Source organism: Oryx dammah, unplaced genomic scaffold, assembly GCF_014754425.2.
Source record: "Oryx dammah isolate SB20612 unplaced genomic scaffold, SCBI_Odam_1.1 HiC_scaffold_4, whole genome shotgun sequence".
Classification (NCBI taxonomy): Eukaryota; Metazoa; Chordata; class Mammalia; order Artiodactyla; family Bovidae; genus Oryx; species Oryx dammah.
The window spans coordinates 53532698-53544821 of record NW_024070188.1 but is presented as its reverse complement, the minus strand read 5'-3'; the positions used below and the strand labels follow the sequence as shown (position 1 = coordinate 53544821).

At 33.9% G+C, this 12124-nt stretch overlaps 1 protein-coding gene across 5 annotated transcripts in view; it reads left to right on the top strand.

Moving 5' to 3' along the window:
* The window catches only part of PTPRK (protein tyrosine phosphatase receptor type K), a 598135-nt gene that overhangs the window by 469036 nt on the left and 116975 nt on the right, over positions 1-12124 (top strand). For all 5 annotated transcript variants that reach the window (XM_040238871.1, XM_040238869.1, XM_040238870.1 and 2 more), the window contains exon 8: positions 5601-5903. In XM_040238871.1, coding sequence (XP_040094805.1) covers positions 5601-5903 — 303 coding nt within the window. The remainder of the gene's footprint in view (positions 1-5600; positions 5904-12124) is intronic.

Genomic DNA, 12124 nt, shown 5'->3' with positions numbered 1-12124 from the left:
ATCACGTCTCTACCTTTTATATTCTGATATTTAAAAAAAGTCTATGTACACATGGTTGTCAAACCATGTCAGAGTTAACAGACATCAGAGTTGTTGCATGGCAGAGTGCCTGTTTTATGTGTGTATGTATGTGCATGTGTTAATATATGTATATGTGTATATATACATAAATGTACACACATGAGCACATATATAACATATATGTATAGCTCAGAATGTCCAACTTCAATAAAAACTGGAAAATATAAAGAATATGTCAATTAAGAAAAAGTTTAATTAGAGAGTGACTTCCTCTGAGTTATTGCAGATGCCTTAGAGCTCAAAATAATTGAATTTGAGTTTTGACTTTAGATGTGCTTCTGTATGTGTGTGTGTGTGTTTGTTGTATGTGGGTTTCTGAATATTGCCCTAGGTTAGAGTAAAATTACATTTTAAGTCACTATGTTAGTAGTAACAATTTGTTTTGCAGCATTTATTCAAGTCATTGTGAAAAATATAGATTTTAAGTACCATATTGACAGTGTAGAAAGATTCTTTGCCTATTAGAAAGGTATTTCTTTTCACAAATCTCCACTTTTTATACCAGTTAATAAAGTATTTACTACTGGTATTATGATTGTGGTTTATGCACATATGTATAGGATTTGTTAACCTACATTTTCCAGATTTTGAATTAAAGTTTTAAAATCTAATTTATATTAGTGTCAAAGTAAGCAGCATTTAAGTACACCAAAACAAAATTCTCAAAGTGAACTCTGTATTTTTTTACATATTACATAATAAATATGTCTTTGATCAATTCTTAAAAATGAATAATTGATTATATAAAGTTTAAGAGTATCTGGATGTACTTTTAAAAATTAAAAATTGAAATATAATAAAATGTGGGGAGTAGTGAGTTATTTCTGCTTTTGACAGTGAGTCCTTCAGTGTGCACACATTTGCATCTCTTCTTGCTCTTCCATGCCTAGAGAAATGCCGAGCTCCTGCAAACTCTGACTTGCTCTAGGGCTCTTCAGAATGTGAAGCAGTTCTAATAGGCAGTCAGCTAGTTGCAGCAGCTGAGCAGACCTCGAATAGCACGTACATTTCCTATTTTCAGTACTCCATAAAGTGGTTGAATAAGGGAAGCCAGGAGGCAAAAGAAATTGGATAAATGAGATTAGTTAGGAGAAGAAAATTTCTATTTATTTTTGTAAATAGTTAAGTTTCTAAATAGAGAAATAAATTTTTAAAATTATTTTATGATTATCTTGGGAAAAAAATGTTAATAGGTAGTCAGTAATATAACAGGCAAATTTTAGTCTATGACGTATTAAGTAGCATGTTTTTTTCTTTACCATTTTGTATGTCTACTTTTTTCATACTGATATGTACACTTTATTATTTCTTTCTTTTTTAAAAAGGATGCATATATGCATCTAAATTTGCTATTCAGAAACATGGTCTCCCTATGATGACTACACCCTAAAGTCTTGTGTATCCTTTGAACCATTCCTATGATTATCTGCTTTTTCATTGTTGTTGTTCTTTGTTTTTGGGGGGAGTGGCATTTATTAGCCTTATAATTTCTACTCATTGCCAAAGTTCATTAGGTAAAAATTTCTTCCTCTCCTACCAAAGTTGTGTCATACATCTGTAAAACAGATTCCTTTTAAAGTTTTATTTCATTGTATTTTTTAATATATTTATACCCCTTTAACTCATTTCTCTGACACTTCATCCACTGCTTTTGGCAAATGTCAATCTGTTCTCTGTAGCTAATCTATAATCTTTTGGGGGAGTTATTTTTTGTTTTTAAGACCCCACATGTTAGAGAGATTATATAGTATTTGTTTTTCTCTATCTGATTTATTTCACTTAGCATAATACCCTGGAAATCTATCCATGTTGTTGCAAAAGCCAAGGTTTCATTCTTTTTCGTGGCTTAGTAGTATAGTATTCTATTGTACATATGCATATTTGCATATATATACATAAATATATAGGAAATATATTTTCTTTACATATTCATCCCTTGATGGATACTTTAGTTGTTTCCTTGTAAGATAGCTGCACTGAACATGGGGATGCATATATCTTTTTGAGTTAATGTTTTTATTTTTTTCAGGTACATACCCAGAATTGGAATTGCTAAATCATTTGGTAGTTCTATTTTTAATTGTTTGAGGAACTTTAATGCTATTTTCTATCGTGGCTGCACCAATTTACATTCCCAACAGTGCACAATGCATCCCTTTTCTCAACATCCTCAGCAACACTTCCTATTTCTTGTCTTTTTGATAACAGCCATTCTGATATATATGAGATGATATCTTATTGTGCTTTTGGTTTGTATTTCCCTGATGATTAATGATATTGAACATTGCTTCATGTACATGTTGACCATCTGAATGTCTTCTTTGGAAAATATCTATTTGGATGTTCTGGCTATTTTTTAATCATTTATCTTTTGAATTGTAGCAGTTATTTATGTATTTTGGATGTTAACTACTTATCAGATATATGATTTGCAAATAATTTCTCCCCCTGAAGTGGTTACTTTTTCAGTTTTTTAAGTTTGATGTAGTCTCACTTTTTTTTTTTTTTTTTTTGCTTTTGTTGCCTTTGTTTTTGGTGTCAGATTTTTAAAAAATCATTGCCCAGAACCTGTGTCAAAAAGCTTACTGCCTATGATTTTTTCCTAAAAGTTTTATGGTTTCAGGTCTTACTTTCAGATATTTAGTTCATTTTGATTAATTTTTGAATATGGCATAAAAGAGTGATTGTATTTCATTATTTTGCATATGGCTGTCTAATTTTCCCAGCACCATTTAATGAAGAGATAGTTCTTTCCCCATTGTATATTCTTGACTCCTTTGTCATAAGTTAGTTGACCAGATATGTATGCACTTATTTCTGTGCTCTCTATTGTGTTTCTTTGATTTATGTTTCTTTTTTACTACAAGTATCATACTATTTTAATTGTTATAACTTTGTAATATAGTTTGAAATCAGGGATCGTGTTGCCTTCAGCTTTGTTCTTTCTCAAGATTGCTTTGGCTATTTGGGTTTGTGTGTGTGTGTGTGGTCCCAAATTTTAGTATTATTTGTTTTATTTTTTTGAAAAAAAAAAGCCATTGGAATTTTGATAGAGGTGAAAATTGACTCAGTAGATCACTTTGGTAGTATGGCCATTTTAACAATATTAATTTTTCCAATCCATGAGCATTGGATATCCTTCATTTGTATCTTTCTCAACTTCTCTTATGCTTTTCTTAGTCTTTTAAAGTTGTATTAGAATGCAGGGTAAGTGCAAATTGAATAGTGAAATAAAATGAAAAGATGTGTGAGAGTAAGTGATCACTTGGACAAAGAGAAATTTGTAAAGGGTAAAATGTCAGATTCAAAATGAGGGGTATATGAAAAAAGTATATAGCTACTAGACCTAAAAAGTTAAAACTGAGAAATAAATACTTATTGGTATTTTCTCTTATTGCTGTATGAGATATTTTCATTATATATGCCAGGTATTTTCTGGAAAAATCTTACTTTTCATTCTATATACTTTTCAAATAAACTATCCAACCAGTCCATTCTGAAGGAGATCAACCCGGGGATTTCTTTGGAAGGAATGGTGCTAAAGCTGAAACTCCAGTACTTTGGCCACCTCATGTGAAGAGTTGACTCATTGGAAAAGACTTTGATGCTGGGAGGGATTGGGGGCAGGAGGAGAAGGGGTCGACAGAGGATGAGATGGCTGGATGGCATCACTGACTCGATGGACACGCGTCTGAGTGAACTCCGGGAGTTGGTGATGGACAGGGAGGCCTGGCGTGCTGCGATTCATGGGGTCGCAAAGAGTCGGACACGACTGAGCGACTGAACTGAACTGAACTGATGGCCTAACTGCACCAGAGCCACTCAGTTTCATGTGATTGTTACAACAATATCACAGTTTAACTGGGAAATTTTGGATGATCCTATCTATGAATGCCTGGCCAGTTTGTGGACAGTGGTGCCAAAGACTGTGTTTTCAGTCTAACTAGATGGAAATGAAAGTATCATCATCTCACTCTTGTGCCTGGCAGGAAAAACGTTAACATAGCAGTAGACATATAAAGAGACTTTTTTTTTTAATGATTGAAAACCACATCTTTGTTCTAGCCTATTTAACATGCTTAAGAAAAACACTGAAGCAAAAGTGATAAAACAGGGAGACTAGATATTGTAAACAGTCAGAAGATCAGCAGACGGAATTTAAATCCTAAACTTTGGATTTTATCAAAAGTTTAAATGTATATATGTGTGTATATATATATATATATATATATATAGTCTTACGGTTTTAAATTAAATGGCCAACAGAGTGTAATTTAGGCTTGCCATCTGTGCACTATGCTGATTATTTTTACACAACTAAGATTTTAATCTTAAAAAATGAAAATTTATAAAAACACTCATGTTTGACTTTTTGTATTTTTTATTATTTTTCTTTACTTTCTTCCTACATATTTCTATTTTGCAAGAGCACTAACAATCCCTAATGCATTAACAGAGGCACCAACAACGCCTTGACCTTGGCCTTGACTTTGATCTGTTTTGTCAAATCAATGTATTAAAGTTTTGCTGTGTATTTGTTTGTTTACTATGTAGACTTTGCAATGGCCATGACTTTCATAGAGCAATTATTTTTATTAAGTTAGACGATTAAAGTTAGTCTTGCATGAGAAAAGTATACACTTGGGAAGCAGTGATGGATGGACTCAAGTCTTCAGAGTGTTTAGTTCTGCCAGAATTTTCCAGTTGAATGGAAATTCACCTCCCAGTTTGGTTTGGGTGACACTCTATGGATTGTCAAACCTGAGTGTTTCCTAGAGAAAGACAAAAAGAGATCAAAAAGGACAGATGACAGTGTGAGTATCCACATGTGTTCTTGCAATTTTTCTCAGATATTTTTCTGCTTTGGTGAACAACATCATTACTGAAATAATAAATGTTAATTAATATCTGCGTCATTTTTGTTAATTGTAGTTTAGTGATACAATTAGACTAATTAGTATACAGCATAGCTTGGTGACATGATAAATCATAGAGCAGAACATGTTGACTCTTATCCATTATGATGTATTAGCTAATTCACTTGCTCAATAATGACAAAAGATGGGGAACAGGGCAGTAACAATAGAAACAACTATAAAAGCGTCGTGGCCACATTTTCAGGGTTTTATTTTTTTCTACCGTGTTCCTGAGAACTATGGACTATGGACCTTTTACATTTTATTTTCTTTTTGCATTGGTAAATCATAGCCCCTGAAAGAAACCTTCAAGAACAAAATCACGAGGAACTTCCCTGGTGATCAAACAGTTAAAACTCTGCTCTTCCCTGCAGGGGTTACAGGTTCAACAGGTTCAACGCTTGGTTGGGTTCCTAAGATTCCATGTGCCACATGGCGTGGCCCCCCAAATAAAATAAGATCATGAGTAAATAAAGAAACAATAAACAATGACTTTCCGACTTTCCCAGGTTCATACATGTTGTGTTATGTGCAGTGTTATACTTTTTCAAGATGATTCATGGCAAAGCTGACAGCTATCTGCATATCTGATTAATTTTTCAGAACCTATGCGAACCCCAAAGACTTTAAAGATTGCTGAAATACAGGCAAGACGCATTGCTGTGGACTGGGAATCCTTGGGTTACAACATCACTCGGTGCCACACTTTTAATGTCACTATCTGCTACCATTACTTCCGTGGCCACAATGAGAGCAAGGCAGACTGTTTGGACATGGACCCCAAAGCCCCTCAGCATGTTGTGAACCATCTGCCACCTTATACAAATGTCAGCCTCAAGATGATCTTAACCAATCCAGAAGGCAGGAAGGAGAGTGAAGAAACGATTATTCAAACTGATGAAGATGGTATGGTCATACTTCTTTACTTTTAAAGGGGAGATTATATCACAGGATTATGCACTGTCTTACAGTTTTGCCTAGAGTTCCCAAAATTGAATTGGATTCTAAAATCTGCTAAATAGTCTTCACAGGGTTAACTTTGAAAATAGTTTGTCTTAAACAAAAACCTTAATATTCTTCACAGTAGCATCAAATACTAGAACTCTTCCTTTACTGTTTTGTCTTTATACGATGTTAGAAAATTGGCAAGTATACTAAATATGGATTATATTAAATGTTCAAAAATAATTTTTACTGTTTGTGGCACCATATCAATTACCTATTGGGGATATGCACTTAACTAAAAATTTAGTTTTTTGCATTTTACAGACCAATAGTAATACTTTTCATTTCTTTTAGATTTGAAAGCAATATTGTTTACCTGTTATATTCATTTTTAGATAGTTTATTTAATTATAAATATAAAAGAAGGTTAAAGTTTATATTTTTAAGTCTGAATAAAGGTCTGTATCATATATTGGCAAGCTATCATCTTTTATTTATTACCACCCAAGTAATTGACTTATAATTTGCCCAATTTCTGTGTGTATTACTTCTAAATTATTAAATACTAGGAAGAAACATTTATATTAATATTATGAATTATACACACTTATACTATAGCATGTCATTAATGTGAATATGAATACAATTTTCTATTTTAAAAAATATATCTTAGACAAAAGTAATATAATAATAACACTATATGCTTCCAAAGTAAGACATTTCATTTTCAAGACTTCCTTTTATGAATGAAAGTATGCAAGAAGGAAAAAAAGTATGCCATATATATATATATATATATATATATATATATATATATATAGTGAATTGAGGCAAACCTGAACTGGGAGTCAGGAATCGTGTTTTCAATCCTGGCTCAAATAACACTTGTAACCTTAGTAAGTCCTTTCACCCCTCTAATTCTCTACTTCTCAGCTCTATATAAAAAGTGTAAATTAGATGATCTCTAAGGGTCTATCCTATTCTAAAATTTTCCTTGAATAGCTTTCCTTTCCTAACAAGCTTGTTAGGACGGCTACATTTTTATTTGGATTTCATAAAACAAGATATATTTTATACCCTAGTGTTCCCAGTTTCCCCAGATTCTGAACTTTAGTCTCAGATGTATATTTTGATGCCTGCAAGTATAAGATTGCCATAAAATAGTTCAAAAATACCATAGTTTCTAGAAATTCTCCTTATCACTTTAAACATTTTCACTCTGAAAAAATGAAAATGATCTTGTATTGTTTTGTTGTTTTGTTGAAATAAAGGGAAGCAAAAGCCTTTAAACTTCATTTAGCTCAGATTTTCAAGGAAACAATCTTGTCCTAAAATTATACATATTCCTAAAATTTCAAAGACTTATCCATGATAAATGTACTTTTGTCATCAATAGAACAGATTCACCTGAAATAATTCAGATTCATGTTTGAACTTGTACTTAATCAAAACATTAAAAATATTATAAAGAACAAACCCTGTTCTAACACATAAACACTTGTATTGCCTCCCCCCACAACGCACATATAACACACATACTTATGAGAGAAAGAATGGTTGAATGTAGTTGTTTCAAAGGTAGAGTATCAAAATGGGAAGTCTAAGCATGGATTCAAAAGCTCTGAAAACATGTCTGTCTCATTTCATAAAGTGCAATAATACTATGCCTGATTACACTAGACATTAAGTATAGTTTATTTACCGTATTTTGTTAGTTTCAGGTGTACAGCAATGTGATTCAGATTGTTTTTTAACATTATATTCTATTATATTTTATTTGGTAGCTTCCCTGATAGTTCAGATGGTAAAAAGTTTGCCTGCAATGTGGGAGACCAGGTTTCATTCCCTGGCTCGGGAAGATGCCCTAGAGAATAGTTTAAGATCAGTTCAGACGCTTAATCATGTCCAGCTCTTTGCGATCCCATGGACTGCAGCACGCCACGTTTCCCTGTCCATCACTGATTCCCGGAGCTTGCTCAAACTCATGCCCATTGAGTTGGTGATGTCATCCTACCATCTCATCCTCTGTCGTTCCCTTCTCCTCCTGCCTTCAGTCTTTCCCAGCATCAGGGTCTTTTCCAACAGTCAGTTCTTCATATCACGTGGCCGAAGTATTGGAGTTTCAGCTTCAGCATCAGTCCTTCCAATGAATATCCAGGACTGATTTCCTTTAGGATGGACTGGTTGGATCTCCTTGGTTTCCAAGGGACTCTCAAGAGTCTTCTCCAACACCACAGTTTAAAAGCATCAATTCTTCAGTACTCAGCTTTCTTTATGGCCCAACTCTCACATCCATACATAACCACTGGAAAAACCATAGCTTTGACTAGACGGTCTTTTGTTGGCAAAGTAATATCTCTGCTTTTTAATATGCTGTCTAGGTTGAATATAACTTTCCTTCCAAGGAGCAAGTGTCTTTTAATCTCATGGCTGCTGTGGTAATTACCATCTGTGGTAATTTTGGAGCCCAAGAAAATAGTCTGTCATTGTTTCCATTGTTTCCCCATCTATATGCCATGAAGTGATGGGACAGATTCCATGATCTTCATTTTGAAGCCAAGTTTTTCACTCTCTTTCAGTTTCATCAAGAGGCACTTTAGTTCTTCTTTGCTTTCTGCCCTAAGGGTGGTACCATCTGCATATCTGAGGTTATTGATATTTCTCCCTGCAAACTTGATTCCAGCCTGTGCTTCATCCAGCCCAGTTTTTCACGTGATGCACTCTGCATATAATTTAAATAAGCAGGGTGACAATATCCAGGATTAACCTTTTCGTTTCCCAGTTTGGAGCCAGTTCGTTGTAAGATACTGAATATAATTCCCTGTGTATGCAGTATATTCTTGCTGCTTATCTATTTTATGTATAGTAGTTTGTACTCATTAATCCCATACTCCTACTTTGTCTCTCCCTCTCTCCATCTCCCCTTTAATAACTAAGTCTCTTTCTGTTCTGTATATAGATTCATTTGTACTGTTTTTAGATTCCGCGTGTAAGTGATACCATATAGTATATGTCTTTCTGTGCCTGACTTCACTAATTGAAGTATTCTATAGAGCCATCCATGTTGCTGTAAATGACAATATTTCATTCTTTTTATGATTGAGTAATATTTCATTGTACATATATTTATGGGTGTGCGTGGATGTTTATATCACACCTACTTAAATCAGATGAATCAGTGGTCACGAATTCACCCACAAATGGAAGAGCCGCAGGAGATGCGGGTTCAATCTCTGGGTCAGGAAGATCCCTTTGAGAAGAGAATGTCTACCCACGCCAATATTCTTGCCTGGAGAATCCCATGGACAGAGGAGCCTGGTGGGCTACAGTCCCTGGGATCGCAAAGAGTCAGACATGACTGAGGACTCACTCACTTTCCTTAAGTCAGTTGTCTGTTGAAGGGTACTTGAGTTTGTTCCCATGTCTTGGTTACTGTAAATAGTGCTGCTATGAACCTCGGGATCCATGTATCTCTGAATTAGAGTTTTGTCTTTTCTGGATATATACCCAGAAATGAGATTGTTGGATCATGTGACTGTTCTGTTTTTAGTGTTTTAAGGAACCTCCATATTGTTCTCCATAGTGGCTACACCAGTTTACATTCCCACCAACAGTGTGCGAGGATTCCCTTTTCTTCACATCCTCTCCAAGATTTATTATTTGTAAACTTTTTGATGATGGCCGTTCTGACACATGTGAGGTGATACATCATTTTGGGTTTGACTTGCGTTTCTCTTATAATTAGGATGTTGAGCATCATGTCATGTGCCAGTTGGTCATCTGTATGTCTTCTTCAGCAGAATGTCTGTTTGGGTCTTTCGCCCATTTCTTGATTGGGTTGTTTGGTTTTTTTGACATTCGGTTGTACAGGCTGTTTATATATTTGGACATTAATCTTCTGTCATTTCCATCGTTTGCAAATATTTTCTTCCATTCTCCAAGCTATCCATTAGTTTTGCTGATGGTTTCCTTTGCTGTACAAAAGGTTCTAAGTTTGATTAGGTCTCATTTATTCATTGTAGACTATACATTTTATAACTAGTGAGTTTAGTAAAAAGAATGTACTCACATGTTTTTTTGCCTACACTTAAAAGTGAAAAAAAAATATATTTTCTTAATTGATATTAAGTCTCTGTTATACAAGTTTTGTGCTTCTTTAGTCAGTCATAGGGACTTCCCTGGTTGTTCAGAGAGTAAGGAATCTGCCTGCTATATGAGAGACCTGGGTTAGATCCCTGAGTGGGGAAGATCCCCTGGAGAAGGAAATGGCAGCCCACTCCAGTATTCTTGCCTGGAGAATTCCATGGACAGAGGATCTTTGTGGGCTACAGTCAGTCCATGGGGTCACAAAGAGTTGGACATGACTAAGCAAATAATACTTCACTTCACTTAGTCATTCTCTAAAAATTTAATTTATTTTGATGGTATTATTTGGTTTGAGTTTTTAGTCTGCTTTTCTTTCCACAAACCAAAGAATACTGTCAGGCTCATTATATTCCTTTTTCATATTGCATTAAATTTTTTAATATATTTTTTTGTACATATATGACTAGATTACTAGTTAGGAAGTGAATTGCCATGGAAATTTAAATTATGTCCTAAAGTTGATCAAACTCATGACTATTCTATTTATTTTATCTAAAAAAAATTTTGTAAAAGTAAAATGGAACTATTTAGCCTGATTTCAATATTATTTTTTTACTCTCCTTTTAACGCTTTTGAAAAATGTTTTTATTATTTGTAATGATATTGAGTTGTATATTATTGTTTCATGGTAGTAGAGTTGCAAAGTAATTCCCTTTGCTATACAGTTTTCTTTTTTTTTTTAAGTTTTGCTTTATATGTAAGACTAAATGAAATTCAAGCTTTCTATGAAGTATTTGCAAATAATTCAGTCTTCAGATCAGAACTCCAGTTTCTACATAGGGTATTTGATGTGTTTCAGTGTTCCTGAACTGGGGACACAAAATATCTAAATCATAATCTATTGTTGGAAGATGGATGGATTGTGAGGATCTAATTAAGTCAGTCTTACTAAATTATTGCTGCCCCATATACATAGAAAAATAATAAATTTTCAGTCATCTAGTTAAAGAATATAATTTCATGAATAGAATTCTGGGGACATCCATAAATCATGAGAGCAAAGCTAGAATGATTTCCCACCAGAACCCTAAAGTAGAATTTATATTTAAGTTATTGCATGCATTTTTTAATGCATAAGTAGAATTTTTTTATATGAGATTTTGTTTTCATTTTTTTATTCTTGCACTCATAAAAATCAATATTGTTAAGTTAACCCTGCAGGAAAACCTGGTTTGGGAGTATTTTTTGGCTAATAGAAAGCTTTCTTTAAATGTGTATTTATTATAGTTTAAAGGCTGTTATGCTTATTTAATATTGTCCTACCCCACTCACATTTCATTTTCCTCTCTTCCACTTTGAGAATTACATTTTAAAGGATTTTCTTATGTGAAAAAATTTTTTTAGCTGAAACAGCTCCCAAATAAATTACAAGCAGGGGAATAAAAGTCAGCATTCTGTCTCCATTAAAAGTTGTTGATCTGGAAATGTGAGGTGACATTTCCTGCAATATAAAGACTGCAGTGGTGATGGTCTTAGTAACTTCATGTTGTATTTGCACAGATCATGTGTACATATAGATGTTTTTTGTATGTAGAATTATCTTCCTTCAAATGTAGAAATTATTGAACGTACTCTGTGCCCACACTCCTTTCCCTACATGTTTCATGTGTGTGTGTTCACCTTTGTGTAATTCTTGCTCTCATTCACTATACTGGCCCCAGTACAAGGGCAGTAATTAGAACTCTCTCAGCAATCATCTTCTCACAAACTTTTCCGTAAATGTATGAAGTGAATCCCATTGACAGAGTTGTACATGTGTAAGAAGAGCAGAAAAATACACAAATTCTGGGAAGGCTACTTCTAATGCTACTGTTCTCTCAATGTAGAATTTACTAAAGTTTAAAATGATCCGTATTTGTGAACAATTTTAAACATCCATGCCATTTCATTGTTTGTTTGTTTGTTTGTTTGTTTGTTTTGTCAAATCATGTTTGGTGAATGCCTATAGTAATTATAATACCATCAAATAAACATTTACTCACTAACTTGGGCTTTGCCTCCACCTCCTCCCAACAGCCACCTTCTATGAGAGGTGG